General features: G+C 41.5%; 1 protein-coding gene across 5 annotated transcripts in view; it reads left to right on the top strand.

The window, feature by feature from the left end:
- Nucleotides 1–24,939, top strand: part of atp8a1 (ATPase phospholipid transporting 8A1) — a 157,916-nt gene that overhangs the window by 73,198 nt on the left and 59,779 nt on the right. For all 5 annotated transcript variants that reach the window (XM_053631096.1, XM_053631097.1, XM_053631094.1 and 2 more), the window contains 8 exons: nucleotides 7,508–7,580; nucleotides 9,582–9,687; nucleotides 13,125–13,207; nucleotides 14,643–14,692; nucleotides 14,890–14,959; nucleotides 16,270–16,354; nucleotides 16,755–16,894; nucleotides 20,766–20,904. In XM_053631096.1, coding sequence (XP_053487071.1) covers nucleotides 7,508–7,580; nucleotides 9,582–9,687; nucleotides 13,125–13,207; nucleotides 14,643–14,692; nucleotides 14,890–14,959; nucleotides 16,270–16,354; nucleotides 16,755–16,894; nucleotides 20,766–20,904 — 746 coding nt within the window. The remainder of the gene's footprint in view (nucleotides 1–7,507; nucleotides 7,581–9,581; nucleotides 9,688–13,124; nucleotides 13,208–14,642; nucleotides 14,693–14,889; nucleotides 14,960–16,269; nucleotides 16,355–16,754; nucleotides 16,895–20,765; nucleotides 20,905–24,939) is intronic.

The following is a 24,939-nucleotide window of genomic DNA, read 5'->3' as shown; positions in this document are numbered from 1 at the left end:
TCATTTACACCTCTTGAAAATACATTACACTCGTCTGCCATGTTAAATTCGGCGAAGCAAACGGTCACAAAACTCCTTCTCCCTCCTGCAAGGAGTTGTGGGCAGTATTTGCTGAAAACGTCTCCATGGATCGACACTTTGTAAATCTACTGGAGATAGTAAAGCATACTGGCAGCTTTTGGGACACTCGTCTCATCACACTACGATTTGGGACATACCAATTCTAATCTCGGATACTGTTTAGGATGGGGATAGTAGGCGAATTGGGACGCAGCATCCGATATTAACTGACACTCTCTGGAAGTCCCGCCCTCTTCCATTATTTTATACTAGTAATGTTTTGACCTGTGCACGCAATGTTTTGTAAGACGCATTGATGTGGCGCCCTCGGCTGTCTGTCAAAATAAATAGAGAATGTTAAGAGTTCACCAAAAATGGTCATAAACAGCAAGTTTTTTTGGTGCAAGTTCTCAAATAACTGGGAAGTGGACCTCATTGGGGCGGGGGGGGGGGCTGAATATGTCTGCTATATGGAATAGTGTCTCACAGTCTGGTCTTGCACGAGGATCAGATTTGTGTAGTGCATGACATTTTGAAATGATCATGCGGTGTTGTACTTTGTGTTCGTGGGACAGCGAGAACCCATTCAGAGCACTAGATTGAGTCATTCTGCTTGTAAGATGAATAGCTCACTAGTCAGTGGATTTATCTCTGTACCGCTTGGGAGCTAGAGCATCATTTGCTTTTGCTATCATCTAAAAGAGAAAACATCATTAGCAGACACGATTATGGGACGAACGTGTAGCTTTATCCAAAGAAACCGAAGCGTGTGGTAACAGCTTGGCAGAATTCCCTTTGTTCACAGCTATACTGCAGAGACGCAGGGCAGAATTCACACTCATTCGTGTCTGTGGTAATGTGTAACACAGGAACATGATGAAGGTCTGTGTGCATGTGAGAGAGAGAGAGAGAGTCTCGGTGGACATGAAGGAGCATCATGCAGTACCCCACCCTCATTTGCATCATCTTCTTTTATCATTTCACTCAGAGACACTATAAAAAAACTCTGATACCAGGATTTTTCACACAGAGATCAGCTGTATTAGCTACATATTCAGTCATTTTGGCTTTGAAATTGGTGCTGTGTGTGTGTGTGTGTGTGTGTGTGCATGAATTGGTGCAGCTGTATGACCAATTGCATTAAGCTTATGACTGTGAGTAGACTTAAGGCTCTAAAGGTCTGCAAAACCACATCAGCAACAGGGTCTGTTTCCTTGGAGACGGTTGCTCGGCTGCAGCTCATCAATAGCGTGATCACTGGGTCAGCTTCACCGAATCCACTCTAAAGGTTAGATAATGACGTCAGTGCCCTATCCAGTCCAGGGTATGTGGGCATGAGTCCGAATGTTTTAACGTTACATTTTAAGAGTGTCTCCTTAATTAATGAACTACATTTACACAAAGATTCAGCAGGCATTGCATATTCCAGTGTTTAAGGGAATACGCCACAGCATCTATACCATCATCTGTAGCATATCATGCCCTGCGACCCTTGGACTGGGGTTTCATACACCCCAGGGTGTATTCCCAGCTCGCTTTCGCATTCAGGGTGTATTCTGTTGCAACCCTGACCAGGATTAAGCGCTTATGTAAGATGAAGGAATGAATGTAGCATGGAACAGGACAAGAATTTCCCTGTACAAAGAGATGAACAGAATCTTAAATCTCACTGCGAGGCTAAGAAAAAGGCCAAGTTTGTTAATGGGGACTACTGTGTGCAACTACTGTACATTACATAATGCAAAATTAAAACTGCAGTTACATTTTATTGTTACACTCTAACAATAAAAGCCATAGGATCAGAGACATGCACCTCTAAAACACCGGAGAAATATATAATTAAAATAATAAAAAATAGAAAGTAATACCTGTTACTTACATTCTCACCAAGGTTTTGTGGTAGTGATGCACAGTAACATGGAAAGTGAGGCAATTATTATTATTTTATTTTTATTTTTTTTTTTTTTTAAATCAATCATCAACTCAAACTCTGACCTAGTCTCGTCTCTAAAAAGACTAATACTGTCGGAGCTGCTGTTATACAAAATTAATCAAGCCCTTCTGGCCAATCACAATCAAGAATTCATCAATGCTGCTGAATAACTGGGAAGAAGAACATGACAGGACATGCTGTTATAGGAAAATAATCCATGTTGCAGTAGCACTGCAGCAACAGCACGTCCCAAAGTGTCTTATTCCTCACAGCAGTTTGCTGACTATTACACATTTTTAAAATGTATTAATGAATAGCACATACTTTCTGTGCATTTACAGTAACATTTTAATGTTGTGAATCAACTTTGTTCTTGTTATCATGTACAGTATAGCAACTATAAACAGTCATTCCCTCAACAACCTCTCTTTTCTTTCTGTCTCTTGATGTTAATTAAAAAAAACAGAAACCGCAAAACACAAAATGTGGCTGACTGTTACAAAGCACTGAAGTGGAGACTCCTTCCAAATGTTGTAGATAAACTTCTATTTACAGAAAGCTTCATATATCCATTTTCCATACAGCTGATCCTACATAGGCTCATGGGGAGCCTGGAGCCTATCCCAGGGAACTCAGGATGGTAGGCAGTGGTGGCTTGATGGTTAAGACTCTGGGTTACTGATCGGTAGGTTGGGGGTTCAAGCCCCAGAACTGCCAAGCTGCCACTGTTGGCCCCTCTCTACTCCAGGGGTGCTGTCATGGCTGACCCTGAGCTCTGACCCCAGCCTCCTAACATGCTAGGATATGTGAAGAAAAAAAGAATTTCACTGTGCTGTAATGTATACGTGACCAAGAAAGACTCATTATCATTGTCATTATGACGGGGAACACCATGCGGACAATTTGGAAAAGCCAGTCCGCATGTCTACGACGCGTGTATTTGGACTGGTGGGGGAAACCGGAGTACCCGGAGGAAACCCCCGAAGCGCGGGGAGAACATGCAAACTCCTTGCACACACAGGCTGGATTTGAACCCCAAACCCGTGCGACATGGTTTTCTTGATGTGTTTATTATTAGTCTTAGATTATTATGCGGAGCGACTGCCGCGCAACTCCCCGTGTAAGTTGATAACGTATTAGAATCAACGCATTAATATAAACCTATGTGAATTACTGGCAGCACTACTGTCAGAGCTGCAGTTATAGAGAATTCATTCACGCTGTCAGAATCGAGATTTCAACAGCACTGTGGTATAGGTGACATTTAAAGGCCGTCTTTTTAAACCACGTTGTGTGGTTGATCATTTGCAGTGTCAGTCAAATGGTTTCTTCCTCTCACAGTAGACAGTTCTTGGCCACATTGAGTGACGAAAAGTACCAAAGCACCTAAATCTCTAGTGATGGCCTGATCTCTTGCGAGACTAGGATAAGGCTGGATGGATGTTTTGCACTGGCTGTGTGTGAGCAGGAACGGTTCTGCTGTGTTGGTGAAGCATGTGTGCTCCTGCAGCTTCTTGGCTTTGGAGCTCTTTCAGCTCTATCAGTTCTTTGCATGCACTATACAACGCTCTTCTGATTACAGTCTGTTGTAATCTGTTGATTCTGGTGTGTGTGTGTGTGTGTGTGTGCATGTGTAAGGTGTGGGTGATGACAAACTCTTTCTGTATATTTCCTGCTGAAGAGGTAATGTTAAAACAGGAAATTGGACTGTGGAGGTGCAGATGCGAAGTCACTGCGTTGCCTGATCCTTTCAGTATGGATTTGATTTGCCTTTATGTCTGTCGCTTATATCGTAATGTTAGTCACAAATTTTTAGTGACACAGAACGTGTACTTCCAGTTAAGCGAGACATCATTTCTGCTAATTATGCAGTATTTCTGTTGTGGTTTGTCTGTATACTAACCACGTGTACTTTACATCAAAGGTCTCTTTTATAGATTTATATATATATCTCTCACATGAGGTGCCATGTTGAACTTCCAGTGACCAGTATGAGGGAGTGTGAGAGCGACGACACCAAATTTAACACACCTGCTCCCCATTCACACCTGAGACCTTGTAACACTAACAAGTCACATGACACCGGGGAGGGAAAATGGCTAATTGGGCCCAATTTGGACATTTTCACTTAGGGGTGTACTCACTTGTGTTGCCAGCGGTTTAGACATTAATGGCTGTGTGTTGAGTTATTTTGAGGGGACAACAAATTTACACTCTTATACAAGCTGTACACTCACTACTTTACATTGTAGCAAAGTGTCATTTCTTCAGTGTTGTCACATGTAAAGATATAATCAAATATTTACAAAAATGTGAGGGGTGTACTCACTTTTGTGAGATACTATATATAACATGAGCGTTAATAAACCATAGGCAATGTTTGTTTTTTTTTTCCCTACATTTTCTCCCTAATTTGGTCACCTGCCAGCTCCCACCCACCAGCCTGCTCTCTGCATCATACTCCAGCTACCAACCGATGAGTGCGAAAGCTTAACACGTGCTTCCTCTGAGACATGTGAAGCCAGCTACCACTTCTCCTCCAAGTGTCTTACGCACAGGACAGCATAATACACCTGCAGGAAAATGCTATCTGCCTTTTTCCGCATCAATAAACTCTCAGACACTCACGCTTGGCCAGTGTCACTGTGTGTGAGGGACACACTGTGGAGTTAGTAATGCCATCCGTCCCACCCAGAGAACACAGCCAATTTTACTTTTTGCTCTCCTTCAGGTGTCCTTCAAGAGCAAACCATAAGTCTTTTTAACAAAAGTAATGAACCTGTAGGATGTTGATGGTAAATGGTCTGCACTTATATAGTGCTTTTTTAACCTTAGCGGTTCCAAAGTGCTATACACTGCGTCTCATTCACCCATTCACACACACTCACACACCAATGGTAGCAGAGCTGCTATGCAAGGTGCTAACTTGCCATCGGGAGCAACTTGGGGTTCAGTGTCTTGCCCAAGGGCACTTCGGCACATGGAGTCATGTGGGCCGGGAATCGAACTGCCAACACTACGATTAGTGGACAACCCGCTTTACCACCTGATTCCATGTTGGAATGCTAAACAGTATTAACCATGTTTATTCTGTTCCTGACTAAAAACGAGTCCACACTGACTGATAGAATCGAACACTTTTCTTAATAGGTTTTTGGTGATTGAAGGGAAATCTAATTTTCTTTACTCACATTAATACACCATTAGTTAACATCACAAACCTCAACTTTATTACATATTTAATTAACATTACTAGTTTAAAGTGGGACTAAATTATGAACACCTTCTTTAACAAGTGTTTATTCTCTCCATGAGTAAAATTTCAACGCATTACATGTTGATAAATTAAACCGAGGTTGATTGGTGTAAATGTTGGAACACACCATTCAGCTTCATTTATTCTGCAAATTATTAACCACGAACAGCATATTAATTGAGGAATTAGTATTTGGTTGCCATTGTGGACAGCAACTGAATATTATATCATTTGGAATGAATCATATTTGAACCCCCAGGGTTGGAGGTTTGAATCCTGCCTGCACCCTTCGGGGGGTCTCCTCCTGGTACTCCGGTTTTCTCCCTCAGTCCAAAGACGTGCAATGTAGACTGATTGGCTTTTCCAAATTGTCCGTAGTGTGTGAATGTGTGTGTGATTGTGCCCTGCGATGGGTTGGCACCCCGTCCATGGATGGAGTGGTCCGAGTTCCCTGGGATAGGCTTCAGGTGACCCTGTGACCCTGTATAGGATAAGCAGTACAGTAATGGATGGATCTTTGGAGGGGTCCTTGATAACTGCCTGGACAGGATCATGGTGGTTTAAATTAGGCTACTAGTCTGTTTCTATTTTCAAAAATGGAGCCAGCTAAATTTATTAGTAAATATCGCGAGCAACGAACATCTCTAGTTGAGACCAGATATGAACTGGAATGATGTAGCTGAGGTTGAAGAACTGTCAGAGCCAGAGTTCACACACCATGCTGACAGCACTGTCATTTCTACCCCTGGGGGTTTTTTTTTTTTTTCAGTGTTTATGCAGTGTGTCTGGAGGCAGTGTTAGGATTCATATTTCATTTTAGGCCACACCCACTTGCAGTTACACCTGATGCAGATACAAATATGGATATTTGGAACACTAAACAGATACAAAGAGTGTCTTTGCGATCCACACATAGTGGACAGTCACGGGAGGAATACGCATTAGTTAGTGCAGGTGCTCGGTTTTTAATCAAACGACAATTAATTGTATTTACATCATTAATTACATTAGTTAATATTTTTTTAATCCTAAAGTTTCTGACTTGTTAGTGTTAACTAAGGCTGTAAATAATGTTATTTAGGGAACAGAATGTGAGCTGTTTATATCAGAATTATGTTGTTCCCCTTTATATGAAACTGGCAACTTTCATCTATTAGGACTTTTTACCAGAAAACATGGATAATTATAATTATTGAAAAATGTCTGTATATAAGCTACTATAAATGGATTGTTTATCTTGTATTAGTATCCTCTCAGAAAAGTTTATACCTCCTTCAAGTGTACAGTGTTTTATACCTTTAGTACAAAATGAAACGTTTACCTGGAAAGGTGCATACAGTCTAACTGTACGTTTCCAGGTTAATTATAGTCCAGTTATGTACCTTAGCTTTGTTTAATGGTCACTGGATCTGTTTCCAGGTGAAATATACTTCTCAGACATATGAAAGACAGGATCACCCCAGCCACAAGGAAATGTACAGTTCAGGACACTTTGTTTCTGAGCGTGTTCAGATATTGCGCATTTTGTACCAGAAACTGCTGCTGAATAGCACAGAAGGATTTTTAAGGCCTTGTTGGAGTTAAATGGCAGTGTTATATACACAGCATGGATGGCCCTTTAACAGAAGCTTGTTCAGTATCTGCCTATAGATAACTCCACTAGCAGGCTGATAAACTGTAGACTATACATCACTGACCTGAAGATCGATAGTGCTTCTAAAAACTGCAGCAGCTTGTGGAAATGTGTAAACTCTGTTGCAGGTCAAAATGGCCGTGTTGGGACACTTTGTATCATAAACTATTCGCATATAAATGTACCGGTCCTGGATCACTGGATGATTTAAAGAAGAAATGTCTCTTTCTAATGTGTTTTGTGTCGCGTCCTTACTGGTTTGCGGATAATGATCATTAGCAGAGCAATTAAGTCGAGCCGTACTAGCATTATGCTAAAGTGAAGCAGCATTAGGGAGAGCTGACTTGTGTTGTGACCTTGATAAACCTATAAAGTTAATCTTCACCATTTATATAAATACAATAATATAATACATAAAGTTATGTAATTTCTAAAATCTAGACTGTGTATGATGTCTTAAAGCAAGGTGTTTGCAAAAAAAAAGTGGGTGGGTAGGTGTGAATCGTGGCTCTAGTTCTTGTTGCCTTTTTTGCTCTAATCTTGCTTTCCTTTCTGTCAATCTCTCTCCCCACTCTCCCTCCCCCCCCCCCTCGCTCTCTCTCCCCCTCTCTCTCCCTCTCTCCAGGCACAGCTCTCACTCGATGGAGGAAGCTGGATTTAATGACCCCAGTTTACTGGAAAATCTCCAAAGCAATCATGTAAGTACTGTAAAGGACTCGTATCTGCTTAGCCCGTGCTCAATGAATTGGAGTTTTGAGCAAGTCCAGGATTTCCCAGCACTCGTATCTCCTCATGTCTGCTGCCAGTCACACACACAAAATGGAAGCGAAATGGAGAAAAATGAAATGAGTACACAAGCTGAGGAAGAGAAAGTGAAATGTGAAGTGGTGCCAAGCAAAAACACACCCGGGGATTGAGAGAGAGAGCAGCTGGTGTGATTAGCTTGGAGATGGCATAGCTGGCATGGCTTAATCCAGCAGAGCTAGACTAGTTTCATCACGTTCTTTATGGGAATAGATATACGGGTCACTGAGGATGTCCTCTGATGACAAATACACTATTATTCTCATAAAATCACAGCCATATAATGAGTTTAAAATTTAGTAAGGGGACTTTCACTCGAGTTTTTTTTCCCCCTACCACAAATGTGAGTTTGACATTTTGATCAGTCAGACTGTTTTCGAACCCAGTTGTGGTCTGTGGATTTTCTACTATAACTCATAACTCGCGTCTTTGTTGCTAACAGCTTTAGTATATTAATGTTTGTATATAGGTGATCTTTCACCTGAATCTTAGTTATACCCAGTCAAAGACCTGTTGTTCCCTGTTACGGGAGGGGGGGGCTCTCCAAACAACCACTGAATCGAATGTGGGTATGGCCTCGAGTGTTTGTGTATAAGATGGGTGTCATTTGTGTACACAAAGATATTATCTCACCATTTTAAATTGGTCCTGATCCTGATATTTTCTACATATTTATAAAAAAAAGTGCCACCGTGGTCAAAATCTGTAGTCCCATGAACGTCTCGCTAAAACTTATTTTTTTCTTTTCCTGTCAGTCACCAAGGGCTGATATGCATTTCTAAGGCAAGCTTTGATACAGGGCTTTAAATTCCCTGTCACTTTGAATCTTAGCTTTATAGACAGCTCTGGCGTCTGGTCCTGTGTTTTTGTTTATTTATTTATTTATTTATTTATTTATTTATTTAGCCATAGTGGTCCTCTCAATAGCAGTATGTGTGTGTGTGTGTCTATCTTTCTATCCTCTCACTCACTCACTCCATCTGCTTTGTGCTCTCACACAATTATGCATCAAAGAGTAAACACAAGGACACGCAGGATAAAAGGACCGTAATTACATTTACTAGGACCCAGAATGGACAACCTACGTAACAGACTGACGATACACATGTTCTGATTGACGTTTGTCTCGGATTATCAGTGTAATGAAAATGTAAGTAAACAGGGTTTATCTCCGCTGTAAGACTCACCGTGTGCAGTTGGACATGTCAGCATCATTTATCCGAGTTAACATAGCGAGTGCGATAGCCTACTATTGTTTGATTTCAGCATTTCATCTAGACTAGTGCCGCATCCCAGTTCACCTAGTATCCGTCCTAAATAGTATCCGAGATTAGAATTAGTGTGTCCCAAATGGTAGTATGTTGAAATGAGTATCCGAAAGGTACCAGGATGGTCTACAAGATTTTCAGGTAGATTTTTGAAGTGCGGGTCAGTGGACACTTTTTCAGCTAATATTGCCCACAACTACTACTCACGAGAGTGGAGAAGCTTTACGGCAGTTTTGAGAGGTGTAAACGAAACTTGGAAAAATAAAATCACGGGAATGTTAAAGTAAATGCTATAGTGAATGAAGAAAAGCTGAAATGCAATGAGGAGTCAGTTTACGGTGACGGTGTGCGTAACTAGGCAACAACGTTCTCTTCCTTTACATGACGTGTTAGTATGTCCCAGTACTCTTTTGCTACACACGCAAAAGTATGTACGTTTTCTTCACAAAAAGAGTACATGCTTTAAGACTATAGTATAAGTAGGCAGCACAGGTTTCCTCTAAGATCAGTAGCAGGTGTTGGAAATTCCAGTGAATGTAGTTATTATGAGTTTTGTATCATATGTGCAGTGTATTCTGTCCACACACAGCTGCAAGTTCTCATAGTCTGTGTTTTTTCCTCCTCCAGCCCACTGCTGCTGTGATCATGGAGTTTATGACCATGATGGCGATCTGTCACACAGCCGTCCCTGAACGTAACGATGAGACAATCACCTACCAAGCTGCCTCTCCAGGTCTGTCAGTCCATATACCATATCATCACAGTGATGTTCAGTAAGGACCGCGTGATAACGGCCGAGTTGTGAACGGATTATTATTTTTCAGCCAAAGAATCACTTTACTGCTCCTCTTGATCATGTAAAACAGGCTTTTATTTCACATTATCTTAGCAATCACGACACCATGCGTGAAAGAGCGGTAACCAGGAACTGTCGCAGCCAGGTGTGTCACATTTGTCCGCAATAGATTTTGCGAGATCACGGGGCGAAGAGTCAGGATCGTTTGGTCAGGATTCGTGAGCGTAATCTTGAAGCGTCATCATATCTGGGGTCTCTGGGTTTGATTTAGGATTTGGTTAGGATCAGAATCATTTTCTTCGCCATTTACGTTTACATGTATTAGGAATTTTGTGGAATATGTAGGAATTTTTCTTGGTGTTTGGTCACAACACAATGCATTCACACACACACATCAGTCAACAAACACACACGTAGGATTGTTTAAATCTTGTAGTTTGGCCCAGGCGTTCGGTGCAGTATCTCAATGTTAGTCTTACAAAATTATTCTTAAAGGGGTCATGACATCTTTGGGTTTTTTTTTTTTTCCTCAATTTTATTATCTTCCCTGAGGTGTAATTATAATATTAGTAAAATAAAGTAAAATTTTGTAATTTATGACCTTTTCTCTGATATTCTGACTGAAACTATCAGTTTTTGTGTCCTTTACCTTTAAGACTTCAATGTAACCACCCACTGCTTTGCCTATGAATTAATTATCCACGCCCCCTGCCGCAACACGTGCAGAACCATTTTCAGCGGCCAAGTGCCAGTGGGCGGGGCAAGCGGTGCCATGATGTAAAAGTAGGTGTCGATGTCTTGCTGTACGGGCAGTCGTATGTAAACGTATTTGGCCGTGTGATGTCACAAATCCCGCCACACCCAAACGACCTGCATTTGGAGCCTGGTTAAACAAATGCTCTTTTTGTATTGAGGAGGACGTATTAAGCTATGAAACTTGCAGGACTTTTTAATGGTACAATGACCTAGCAAAATTTGATTTCTCATGTCATGACCCCTTAAACAAATATCAGTGACATCACAGCACGAACAGTTCTACCATATCAGAGTGGAGCTTTTCATGTAATACACCAGAGTGAATAAACAATACAATAATGTTAGTGGCCAGTACAACATTCATCATCGTCACTACTGTGTTCAGTAATGTCATCAGTGACACATGAAGTCGCATCATTTCCTATATAACTTCAGACATTAGTTCGGTGTTTCTCAGTGTTCTGTAGTTTTAATGACTCGGTACTTTTAATAGAATGTAGCCTTTAATAGAAAAGGCTATGAGTTAGTGGTGTTATTTCTTGGCTCGTGTTTTATGAGTTTGTTTTCTGAATGCTGCTCTAATTTCCTGTGACTTTCATCTCGGAGATTGAGCAGACAGACTTCTCAGCATCTCTCCCAGACATCAGTATTGAGCTCCGGCTCAGAGGAGAGAGTGCCATTTTGTGTTGCTTTCCAAACCACAGTGCATTAAAGAGTGAATGAGTATTAAGTATTGTTTTCGATTAGAGATGCACCGATACTAAATTTCTCAGCCGATACCGATTATTCAGAGTGATATCGGCCGTTACCGATACCGATAGTTCTGCCTTTTATACCTTAATAATATAATTAATAATAATAATTAATTCCACAATTCTGAAAGAAACGCAAATAAAAACTTTATTCTCTCCATTTCAGCAAGTTATTCACAGTAACTGGTCTCATAAACAGAAAACACATTACTCACATTAACATTAACACATGAACTAAATTCTGAAGATTAAAGTAAGATTTCTTAACTTATTGAATGTTATTAATTCAGATTAACATCGACTGAATTTTTAAAAAAAACCTCCTGATAGTCTCATATTCACTCTCCACAAACGAAATCATTTCTATTTCATCACTGAACATCAAACTGGTAATATATAATATCAACTTTTTTATATATTAACATTAACGGGATATGAAATATACTACTCTACAAATATATTTTTCTGTGCAATATATATATATACCTATTTGTCAACTCCTCTTCATTTAAATCTTTCAACGGTGTACTGGTGCTTTAATTGAGCTCGAGCAGCCCGGCAAAAAAAAACAAAAAAACAATTTAGACTCGACACCGAAACTCCCGCTTCACTGCTGCAGCGTCTGGTGTAAAATTTTATCAGTGCAGAGATTACAGAGCTTATAAACTGCAGTTTTGTCATCATTCCACACAAAAGATATCATCTTTACACACAGCACGAATTCAGTGTGTTTTCCCACCCTCTTTTGATTGACAGGATATAATCGGCCCTGATCATCGGATGTTTTTGAACTATCGGCCGATACATCGGTGCATCTCTAGTTTAAATGATCACTTTTTTTTCGGTGCATCAGGTTATGTATAATTTAAGGCAGAATCATTCTAGCTTTCTTTACACAGTCTCGATAAGGACAGATCTGAATTAATTTAGGTGTTCTCGGCATCAAGAACACGCAAGACTAATTTGCATTAATGCGTTCGCAATATGAACTGTATTATTCTCCTGACACTGAGAGTGAAAACCAGCTTTAACAGATTTAATAGAGCTTTGTCTGTGGAGTGACTTTTATACCCTAATGGATATTATAGTCTTAATCAGATCCCATATTTATTTTGAGAAGCTTTAATACAGGTGGGCTCTGTGTCTTTCATTTCATTTCTTTCTTTCTTTTTTTTTTTTTTTTGCCAGTATGGAATGAAATACAGCGTCTTGCAAAGGTATTCAACATTACAAATGACACTTACACCGGTTGTTCCAGCCAGTGTGTTTATTGCAAACCAGTATGCTCAAAATCGAAATTAATTTGCAGCAGAATTTGAAAAGAATAAAAAAGTGAAAAATGCTGCTTGCATAAGTATTCAACCCCTTCAGACTAGCACCTTTTGCTGCAGTAACAGCTTTTAGAGTGACGGTTTAAGTTCTTATCAGTTTCACACACTGTTTGGGAGTGCTTTTCACCCATTCTTCCTAGCAGATTTGCTCCAGGTTCTTCAAGTTGTGAGGATGTTGTTTGTTGACTGCAATTTTCTTAATTCCATTTGTGTTTACTTCGAGTATGACTAATTGGATTAAGGTAATAAAAAATTGCTGTTTACATGCTAGTTTCTTAAACAGAGTATCGTCTTAATCGGGTTAATATCGGATTATTGTTGTCCATGTAAATGTACTGATTGTCACGGAATCCCACTAGACTTCGCTTCAGACCAGACCAGACCAGACAGAGACCAGCACATTGCTCAGTCTTCACCTGGCCAAACAACCTGGTGGAAAACGCGCCAGGGTTTCGTTCAAACATTGTACATGTGAAAGCACCCTGATACGCTGCTCGTAACCGCTGTCCTGACTCGCCCTCTTTTCACACGACAGATGAAGGAGCCCTGGTCCGCGCAGCACGCAACCTTGGCTTCGTTTTCTCAGCCAGGACTCCAGACAGCGTCATCATCGAGGCGGTGAGTGCATACGCAACGCAGCGTCAAAACAACAGCTTATCTCTCTTACTGTTGACCGTAAGTGCAGTTTCTGTTTGGAACACACACTTCATTAAAGCTATTGTGTCGTACTAAACAACTGTCATGATAATACAGTCATCCCTGTTTCTCTCATCATAACGCCACCAGTGAGAAGACAAGAGCATTGTTTATGAGAATCTATTGAGTCTAATAGCTGTCTGATGTCTAATCTCTTCTCAGATCAGAAGCTGTGGTTGATTTTCTCTAACAGCAGCTCTGACAGTACTTCTGGCTGTAACGTAAATGTTAGATTTATATTAATGTGCTAGCACTAATATGTTCTTGTTGCTATAGTACCGGCTCACTCACAGGATCTTGTATGGTGTTCGCATAATCTAAGGCTAGCAACAGAGCAGATGAGATGATGTGATGTGGGGAAGCGTTGTGTTAGGGGATGAGTTATTTAGCGTTTATGTGGGTGGAATAAGCTGTGGTTGCTGTTTGGGATGGATAATCAGTGGCGTGTGCTGAGGGGCTTTGCGCGGCGGTTAATGGTGTGGATGTGTCCGGTTTGTGCTGATTGCGCTAAATTGAATTAACAGGGCAGAGACACGGCGTGCGCCGTGTCCTGCTTCTGAGATCACACATTAGTGAGATGCGGCACTGCCATGTCACTCTCAAACACCATCACTGTCAGAATCTAGCTGTGTGCGTGCATGTGTGCGTGAGCGTGCATGCACGCTCACGTATGGGGTGAAATATGACTCAGTGTCAGCCTAATAATAAATTAATTTATCAGGAACTTTATTTAGACCACCAGTTACATTTTTAATAAGAGGAAAACTCAGGATCTCTCGCTCTTTCTCTCTCTCTCTCTCTCTCTCTCTCTCTGTTGCTCTCTCTCTCTGTGTCTCTCCCTCTCTCTCTCTCTCTGTCTCTCTCTCTCTCGTTGTAGGCTGTTGAATTTTTTTGCTGGGTCAAGCTAAAATAGCAATTTATGATGCAAGGAAAAACAAAATTGAACAGAACTTGAGCTAATGTTTAGAAATAGTATCCTAGTGAAATGTAGAATTCTGATTGGTTTTCGGTATTATAAAGGCATGACTGATCTTGTTTCTTCTGATTTGATTTGATGCTTTAAAGGGGCTTTGTGTGAAGTCATTGATGATAATTTACAGTTTACATACCTCTTAAGATTGTGTGTGTGTATGTATCTAATATTAGTAGTATTATTATTAGTAGTAGTAGTTTTTTAAAGAAAAAAAGAAAGGAAAATGTTTTAACAATTGTAATAAAGGATTTTTAAAATTCCAATTCTCTCTCTCTGTCTCTCTCTTTCTCTGTCTATCTTTGTGCCTATCTGTCTGTGTCTCTCTCTCTCTCTCTCTCTCTCTCTCTCTCTCTCTCTCTCTCTCTGTCTCTATTGTTCACACAGCTTGGTCAAGAAGAGAAATATGAACTACTACATGTGTTGGAGTTCACAAGGTGTGCTATGTCCTAATGTCTTTTCTTTTTTTCCTCCATCATTTCCTCCACATCTGACCGATTCGTTCATTTGATTCACTTTGTGAATTCATTCATTTGATTCACTTTGTGAATGAATCGTCATATTGCACTTTTCACGTTCAGGTACAGGTTTCCTCATTTATGATGATGACGATGAGTGTTATTTTCTTCCACAGCACCAGGAAGAGAATGTCGGTCATCATGCGCACTCCATCCGGAAAGATCCGGCTATACTGTAAAGGAGCTGTAAGTGTCTGTCTATCACCATAGCAACAGAGTGCTGCCAAACGCTGGAGACCACGGCAGCGGCGGCTTCAAATGCTTTCTTGAGCGTTATCTCTTATGATGATTCGACCTCAAGCACAAAATCAGATCTGAAACGGAACTGGTTTACTGACGTCTCTGTTTGTGTATGCAGAAGGTTTTGCTAAGGCATAGAGCCTGCTGCTTTCAAACAGGCAACCAAGAGGAAGGAGTTTCTCTCTGTTTGCTTGTACGATGCTAGTAAATCTGATTTAGTATTGATTTTATTATTGATGTACTGCTTCAGCGTGGTAGAAGAACATTCCAGAAGTATTTCTTTCCAGATTTAGTTTGGCATTAACCTGTCACTCAGGCATCGTGCAGCATTAATGTGTTAAACAAAGTCATTTCCAGCTGTTTTGACTCAGCAGTTGCAGATGCGTCTTCATCTTCATGCCACCGCTCAGTAGAATCATTTGTTTCGGTATTCACTGATACACAAACAGCCTTGTAGGCCTTTCTAGCAGTACCCTGGCGAAATCAGACATTTTCAGTCAGGATAAACAAATGAACTATTTTATCACCGCAAGTCTGTTTTAAGGGGACACTGTTGGGTTTCTGTGTGTAGAGTAACGTGACTGATGGTGAGCAGGGCGATGGGAAAGGGGAAGGATGTGAGCCCCCTGCTGGGCAAACAATTTACACCTCTCCACAATAATACAGACAGCACTACTTAAGCTTTTTTTGATAGTAAAACACCGTATACATCTGCCACAATAAAATGATCAATTTAAACTTAGTAGGCTAGGCAAAAAAAAAAAGAAATACTTACGAAACTGCAAGATCTAAAAGCGACGGAGTGTCTACTTTCATACGAGCCATTAAGCACTACGGTGGAGTCTGACAACACAAATAATCTCATTGGCAGCCCCAGAACAGGCGGAAATTCCATTTAAAATAGTTCATGTAAGGATTTGTCGCTTAAAAGAATGACACCTTTTTGGAACGATTCCGAATCTGTTTCGGAGGTGTTTTGCAGCTCGTCCGTGTAATTCTGCCAGAAATATTTTGTGAAAGAGAAATACTTTACGGCCATGACAAATATATTCCGACTCCACTTTTGGATGATGGTGTGCATACCAGTTCTGGAAGAAAGTAGCTCATGAGCTTGGCATTGATTCTGCTACAATATGTTAAGTATTAAGTACAAGCCCAAATGTTTAATGCAGGACTGAATCCATAGTGTGGAGTAAAAGTGGAAGCTAGCAGTGTGGATGTTCTCCTACAGCTGACTGATTTTCTTTTTTCCACAGGACACGGTCATCTATGACCGCTTGGCAGATAGTTCCAGGTATAAGGATATTACACTGAAACATCTGGAGCAGTTTGCTACAGAGGGTGAGAACACACACATACATGCACCACACACACACACACACACACACACACACACATATATTATGGGACACAAATCCCCCATTTTAATGGTGTCGGTTTGCAGCATTGCAGTCTTTGTTGCTCTTTCTGGCGTTAATCCTATGTGTGTTCTGCCCCCTGGTGGCTGAGTGGGATATTGCAGTGTATTAAGTTGCATGAAGATTCAGTTGCAAGATTTGTAATCTAAATATGAACTAAATAGTGACTAAAATCATAAATCTCAGAACATTGCTGTTGCTTTCCAAGATTTTACAATCAGACACATAAAAGCCAGGAGTCATACAGACTAGTGAGTCAGTGAGTGAGTAATACAACTTGTACGGAATGGTCTGTGTACAAGTGAACGTCTTTGTTCCTCTAGGTTTGCGTACGCTGTGTTTTGCTGTGGCAGACATATCCCAGTCATTATACCAGCAGTGGCAGGAAGTACATCATCGTGCCTGCACCTCTCTGCAGAACAGAGCACTCAAAATGGAGGAAAGCTACGAGCTCATCGAGAAGGTCAGGACCGTACACACACTCGCGTTCTACACGTTTTCCATTCTAATCCTGACACTTTTTAAAGTTGCTTTCTTCTCTCTCTGATCCAACACCGATCAAAGCTGCTGAAGGGTCTCTGCTACAGAAATTCGATTTGCATTGTGTAGGATTTATGGATCGCTGCAAGATGTCGCAGCAGATCAAGCTCCCAGGATCTGTGGCACAGGGGTCAGAGTCAAACTCGTGGGCCAAACACATCGCGCTGCTGCTTTGTTTCATAATAATAGTGAAAAGACTCCTAATACTTACTACCCAGCATTTTCACTATAGCTGGACATCCCGTCAGACCTGTAGCACACCAACCATTCTACACTGTGTATGCGCTTACATCTCCCAGCTGAAATAACGGTTCAAACCTACACCTGGCTCCTGTGTTTGATTCACCGGATCTGCGATTCAGAAATGCATCAGTTGTTGGCCTTTAGAGACAGAATATGTTTGAAAATACAATACAGTGCTACTGAATCTACTCAATATGGGACAGTTTGATTTTGATATCCAACTGATATGTCACTGGCTTTGTTTAGAATCTGGGGTAACATTAATTCACTGATGATGATGTAAAGAAGCATGAGCTACAGGCATGTCGGCCAGCCTATTCAATTATTTACACATCAGTTAAATATTTTTTCACACACCAGTGTAACAATTATAATTGATGATTATTAGGAACATGAGTTTTGTCTATCATTACAGTCAATGCGTCGATCATAAACATTGATCATTTCACTCTTATTCTTAGCATACAAGCCTGTGCGAGTTCTTCTTAAATCTCTTTCTCACGGTTATATATTTTCAATAGTTGGAAAGCAGACATATATTTAAAAATAAAAATTTCTAAAGGTCTAGTAGTGCATACAGTTGGATAGTTTCTGTTAGAAATGTTCTACTTTTAAAGCCTGGGTTATTGATGTTAAATGATATAATTTATTAACTAGTAAAAATATTAATAACTAGCCCTAAGGGTGGAGGCACGGTGGCCTAGTGGTTAGCAGGTTTGCTTCGCACATCCTGGGGGTTGGGGGCTCGAATCATGTCTCTGCCCTGTGTGCATGGAGTTTGCATGTTTTCCCTGTGTTTCTGGGGTCTCCTCCGGGTACTTTGGTTTCCTCCCCGGTCCAAAGACATGCACTGTAGGCTAATTGGCATGTCCAAATTGTCTGTTGTGTGTGAATGTGTGTTGGCATCATGTCCAGGGTGTCCCCCACACCTTGTGCCCTGAGTTCCCTGGGATAGGCTCCCCACGACCCTGTGTAGGAGAAGCGGTTTGGAAAATGGATGGATAAGTAGCTTTAGCACTATGTTCTACAGTGTCTGAGGGATATTTCGAAAATGGAAATCTCACATCTATGGGATGTGAATGATTTGGCATGAATCAAAGAGATTGATTCATTGTCGTAGCCAGTAGTGCATGCTCAGCACTGACTAATACTGCTAGCTGTTCTGATTGACGGTAATTCAGTCTGTGCTTTAAATCAACACTCCTCTAAACAAAGATGTTTAATGTCACAAATACGTGTCCCCATGGCGTATCGATTTCTGTCTGTGGGGCTCATTATTGCAATGGAGGGAAAGGAGGAAGGGCAATTAATAAAATTAGGACTGAGCACTGTGTTGTTCCAGGGACTGGTCAGCAGGGGGCAGTAAGAGACTCATGCACACACTGATCTTTGTGTCTTACGTGGATGAGGTACAGTATAATGATGTCAAGCATCATGATGGAAGCTACAGCCTGGGGACACACGCACAGGTCAGCTGTTCTACTGGAGTAAAACTGATCTATTGATTGTTGAAGTAGTGATCGAGTCACCGGTTTTACACTATAAGAGGTGTAATAAAAATTCTGCTTGGACACCGAGCTGAAAACCTGAAATCGATTTTTCTCAGCGCAAAACATTTACTTTCGCAGACTTGCAAGATCCACGTTTCTCCCTTCTACAGCTCCGTCTGCTCTCCAGGGTTCAGTCATAACTCTGGCTGCTTCGAAAAGATTGTGGTCGGTCAAAAGGCCAGGGGCTTCCTGTGAAAAACACTTCAAGCTGCCACACACCCTTTCTCTCTCTCTCTCTCTCTCTCTCTCTCTCTCTCTCTCTTTCTTTCTCTCTCTCTCTCTATCTCTCACACACACACACACACACACACACACACACACACACACACACAACCAGGCGTCTGCGGTCAGAGCATGACTGTGATTCTCCTAAGCACTCGCTGCTCCTGTCTCTCTCCCCGATCCCACATCCTCACTCAGCCCGGCGTGTACACTGGGTCAGCTGACCAGAGGAAAACACTCCTGCTGCTTCAGTCTGAGAAAGCGATCCGCTCCACACTCCCACTGCACCGCGCTTTTTACGGGAAGGCGTTCAGAGATGCTATGACTGGGAAAGAAGCGGTTGTCATGAATGTTAAATACTGATGCTAAATACAGAGAGGGAGTTGGGGAGGGAGTTTCTTAAAAATATTATGAAATGAAAGAGAGCTTTGAGGTCGCTCTCCGAAACCTGATGGAACAGGGATATTTGGCTATCATTTCTTAAGCGATATTTGTTGAGCTTGGATCGGGTACAAATTTCAGAACCGAGTTTTTCCCATCTTTAAAAAAACAAACAAAAAAACAGCATTGCATTTCTCTATATGGTTAGCTTTTATTTCCATATGTATTTTTTAGTTTTCTACATGAATTGCTTCAAACATTTTCCTGAACTTGACATGTTGGAGTCACTCGTATATTGTTGGCACCGAAGTCCACATTACAGTGTGTGAGAGAGTGGATATGTGGTAAAGCACAGGGAGCCTGGAGCCTATCCCAGGGGACTCTGGGCATGAGGCAGGGGACACCCCGGATGGGGTGCCAAGCCTTCACAGGGCACGTTCACAAACGCACGCACTCACACCTACAGCTTACACACCTACATTCAAAGCTTACTGGAGAATCCAGAGGAAACCCTTGAAGCATGGGAAGAACATGTAAACTCCACGCACACAGGGCAGAGGAGGGAATCAACCCTGGAGGTGCAAGTCAAACGTGCTAACCACAAACCCCCCCCCCCCCCCCAAAAATTTTATGCTACCAAAAGTAAGGTCAGACGTTTGGAAAGCATTTACTTTGCCGCACAGAGCGGCGAACAATCCTGCAGGTTTGCCCAGTGCAATTCTGGATGTAATTATGTAATTTTCATTTTCATTTTGACTGATATTTATTATTACCTCTATTTTGGCCAAAGACTTTAAAAAGTACAGTAAGTAAGTTGACCACAGAATTCCCCCCTTTTTGAGAGAACTAGCGAGAACTTTGTCTGAAAAAATAAATTTGGTCAACAGTTTCTCTTTAAAAAGCTCACATGTCCACAAATTGCTCCTATTTTATTGTACTTATCAAACGCTGTGCAGTTTCCAGGTGAGAGTCATTTTCTTATTGCCGTTTTTTTTTTCTTCTTCTTTTTTTTCTTTTTTTTTTGTCTTTGCTCCACTAAAACCTGAAGTGCAATAAAAAACATTGCACTGTATTAAAATATTTCACAGGTACGTGTATATGTAATGTATTTTTTATTTATTTTAACTGTTCTAGCAACAACTGAGGGAGGGAAATAGGATAGCTTGGTTTTATTCAGATGTCGAACTGTTTGGAGTGGTCTGATTTAGACAGGGCTGTGGTTGGATTCTGATTCAAAACTTTGTCCTAAGGCTTGGACTGAATATTTTAGGTTATGGTCAGGCCATCAAAGCTAGGACATTTGTTTTGTATGGCAAATCTAAACTATTGTCACTAAGCGTAATGTGAAATGTGTGATTTAGTACTGATAGCTGTAATGTTTCTGATCTTTTGCTGTAGAATCTGCAGCTGCTCGGGGCCACTGCGATCGAGGACAAGCTGCAGGATCATGTCCCGGAGACCATTGAGACACTCATGAAAGCTGACATTAAGATCTGGATCCTGACCGGAGACAAGCAGGAGACTGCCATTAATATAGGTGAGTTCCAGCGTAGGCACTGACCGGTCATATGTGAGTAGGTCTCTTCCTGTCTCTCCCCCATGCTCAGGGATGCAGCATGTATCTTCTTTTCTATGTGAAAGCGCAAGCGCTGATGTAACACACGTGACCCACCCTCTCCTTCCCTTCAGTCTCTGCGGCTTAGTCCTTTCTCTCAGATGTGGCGCGTATGATTAGCCTAAACAGCGATCTGTTGTGAGTTTGGGTTTCAAACAGCTAGCAGGCCAGGAGCAGAGCCAAACAGAGCGTGCTCTGTGGCCACCTAGCAGCTCTGCCCTCAATCAGGCCTTTGTGCTGAGCAGCTGCAGAGCGCAGCTCTCTGGAACGGCTCTCCGCTGCAGAGTTCTCTTACAGCCACACTGATATCCACAACCACTGTGTAAAAAAAAAAAAAAACTGTGCAGATTGAACTTTTATAGCTGTAAATAACACCCTGTAAATGTGTAAATACCCAACTTTGAACACGTGATACCTGATAGATACCTGATACACAAGGAGTTTCATTTGCCAAAACTGCTAAACCAAAATTATTAATCTATTTCTAATAATATACCTGGGAAAGTGATGACTATATATTCATATACTACATGGCCAAAGGTTGGCCTATTCCAGGTTTAGTCCCCCTTTGCTGTTATAATAACCTCCACTCTTCTGGAAAGTCTTTCCACTAGATTTTTGGAGCGTGGCTGTGGGGATTTGAGCTCATTCAGCCACAAGAGCATTAGTGAGGTCAGGCACTGATGTTGAGTGATGAAGTCTGGGATGCAGTCAGCATTCCAGTTCATCCCGAAGGTGTTCAGTGGGGTTGAGGTCAGGGCTCTGCGCAGGACATTCGAGTTCTTTCACTCCAACCTGGGCAAACCATGTCTTCATGGAGCTCACTTGGTGCACAGGGGCATGGTCATGCTGGAACAGGTCTGGGCTTCTTCGTTCCAGTGAAGGGAAACTCTAACGCTACAGCATACAAAGACATTCTAGACAATTGTGTGCTTCCAAATTTGTGTCAACAAATTGGGGAAGAACCACATATGGATGTGATGGTCAGGGGTCCACAAACTGTGGGCCATATAGTGCGTCTCATCCCAACGGCTCAGTTTATCACAGCACCCACACAAAATGTATCCGAAGTATAACCTCTGAAATCCGAAGTCCGAACAAACATTTTTGACGCGTTCGAGTTTTGCATCTGTCTGGTTTCTGCAATACCAGTATTTAAAAGGTAAACATTGCAATGATCATTAACCAATGATAAATTGGTTAATGCATCCCCCTACCTCAACACTCTCCTTGAGGCTTACGTTCCCTCACACAATCTGCGATGGAGTAACGACCGACGCTTAGTAGTGCCTACTCAGCATGGCTCAAGATCCCTTTCCAGAACCTTCACACTATTTGTCCCTCAGTGGTGGAATGAACTTCCAGCCTCAATCTGGACAGCAGAACCTGTCATTATCTTCAAAAAACAGCTAAAGACCCTCCAATTCCATGAACACCTAACTAACCCCTAAAATGACAACTCCACATTATCCTAAAAAAAAAACAACCAAAAAAAAACACTTTACTCTGGCTCTTACACCTCTACTCTGCACACTTTACTTCTCTAGAACTCAATTATAAATATTGTATAGTAGCACTACTTGTATTGTTCTCCGCTTTATAGATCGCTTTGCTTGTATTTCCTCATTTGTAAGTCGCTTTGGATAAAAGCTTCTGCTAAATGAATAACAGTGGATTAATGCATCTGTCTATAGCGCATCATTTCAATTGGACATTACCAATTAATTTAAAAAGCTTCAGCGTTTGAGTGCTGGTATTAGCTTTAAAAAAAGACAAAATGGAAAAAAAAGATGATGCATTTTGTTTTCTCCAACTCTGAGAAATTCAATTACTGAAATATTCTAATGCTTTTAGTCTTCTTACTTGGCTCTGCCATCTGAAAAAAAAAAAGTCACAACCACAGATTTAATGGATGCGTATTTAAGCTTCTGTTTCAATCAATCCAAAGAGAGAGGGGGTGTCATGCAGAGATGAGAAACAGGTTACTGGTTATCATTTCCTAGTTGGACAGAAGTTGAAATACAGCCCAAACAGGAAAAGGAAGGAAAGAGCCTTTTCCATTCATTGAACACCGGTAAACAGCACTAGTAGGAAAGTAAGTGATCTGTAAGTGTGTGTGTGTGTGTGAGGACAGATCCAGCCAAAAGCCAAAGTAAGCAAGTGAGTGGAGTCTAGGTGTTTTACATCTGCTGTGTAGTTGAGTGTGATTTCTGGTTTGGTGTGAATCGCTGAGTTTGACTGATTCTCTGTCTGAGTCGGGGGTGTTCTTGCTCTCCTTGCCCGTAGGATTAACGAGCGAGTTTTGGAGAAAGCCACAGGCTGGTCAGAGTGAGTGAGTGAGGCTGCCCTCTGCCTCGGCTGGCCTGTTGCTCTTGGCCTGGGTAGCACTGTAGCCCTCTTAGATTCAAGAGTGCAAACAAACAGCCTCAAGCCAAGCCAAACAGGCCTTCATGCCCTCCACTGCCCTGAAACTCCACAACTTTAAGCGAGGTTTAAACCTTTCTGCTGTGCAGGGCTGCTAATGCGACCATGGTGTGTAACCCTAATTACGTTCCCACTTCCTCTGCTCAGACAAGCGCTGTGTTGTATTCTGTGTTGCATACCGTAGGTATCATTGAAGATCAGCCGTTTGCGCTGATCTGAGGCTAGCATCGTTTATCTCCACGCGGTGTGAAAAAGACATTTGCGAGAACAGGAAAGAGTGAGAGAATAGGGGACTAACTTCTCAATCAGATCTCAATGAGAAGTCCAACCCATCGCAGGGCACATTCACGCACTACGGACAATTTGGGAATGCCAATCAACCTACAAGGCATTTCTTTGGACTGGGGAGGAAACCAGAGTACCCGGAGGAAACCCCTGAAGCACATGGAGAACATGCGAACTCTGCACGCGCACACACACACAGCTTGGAGGTGGGATTTGAACCCCCAGCCCCAGAATTGCGAGGCAAATGTGCTAACCACTAAGTCACCATGACCCCGCCCCCCCAATGAAAAGTTTGTCTTTTGGCCAGTTTAAAATTTACATAGTTGTCCTGCCTAAATAAGCAAGTCACAATATTTCTGCATAATCTAATCTCCACCTTGTATAACTCCTTGTCTCCTCCCTGTGGGAGTCCCTTTTGTCCCAACACATACGAACACACCCACACATCCTCACACTCGCAAACTCCAACTGCCCCTGAGGGATTTTCCTCTGCACTAACAGAGCTGTATATCGACAAATCCAGATAGATGGTCAGGGCAAGTCGTGTTTTAAAGGGCACTCTCAACCTGCTCTAATAGATATAAGCCTGTACTGTTGAGATCTCTCTCTATAATCTCTATTCGCATACACATTGCACATCTGAACCAAATTCATCAGCATTTAGTGTCAGCATTACCATCTCACGAATCCTGTCAGTGTAACGAGTCTTTCACTTTAGTTTAGCATATTAGACAAGTGTACAATTATATTACGTTATTTTAATCTTAACACAAAGCATTTATGTCCAGCATTATTTAACTTTAAAAGTTCCCTCCATCCAGCCTCTCGATGATTTTTATATATATATATATATATATATATATATATATATATATATATATATATATATATAATTAAAAAATTAAATAAGGAGACTGGGAAGTTAGTGGTTGTCTGCGATGCTAACGTGAACGGGCGATGTTGCTAGCACAAGGTACAGTGGTGTTTAATAGGAGGAAAATTTTCATTGAGCCCAAACAAAATGGATAACCGCTCTTAAAAATTAAAACACGAAAGCTTCTTTTCTCACCATTTTTCCAGCAATGCCTAACATCACATTAACGAGAAGTCCGATGCAGAAGTAGAAAACGTTGGCTCAGACATCCAGAATGCAATGCAGCTGTACGAGTTACATACTGTATAGTGGACTCTAGAGCTGGACTGATTGATCGGTTTTGCCGATTAATCTGCACCAATAATCGGTTATCA

This window comes from Ictalurus furcatus, chromosome 8 (genome assembly GCF_023375685.1).
Source record: "Ictalurus furcatus strain D&B chromosome 8, Billie_1.0, whole genome shotgun sequence".
NCBI classification, from domain to species: domain Eukaryota; kingdom Metazoa; phylum Chordata; class Actinopteri; order Siluriformes; family Ictaluridae; genus Ictalurus; species Ictalurus furcatus.
Note: the sequence above shows the minus strand (reverse complement) of the source record. Positions and strands in the feature narration are given on the sequence as shown.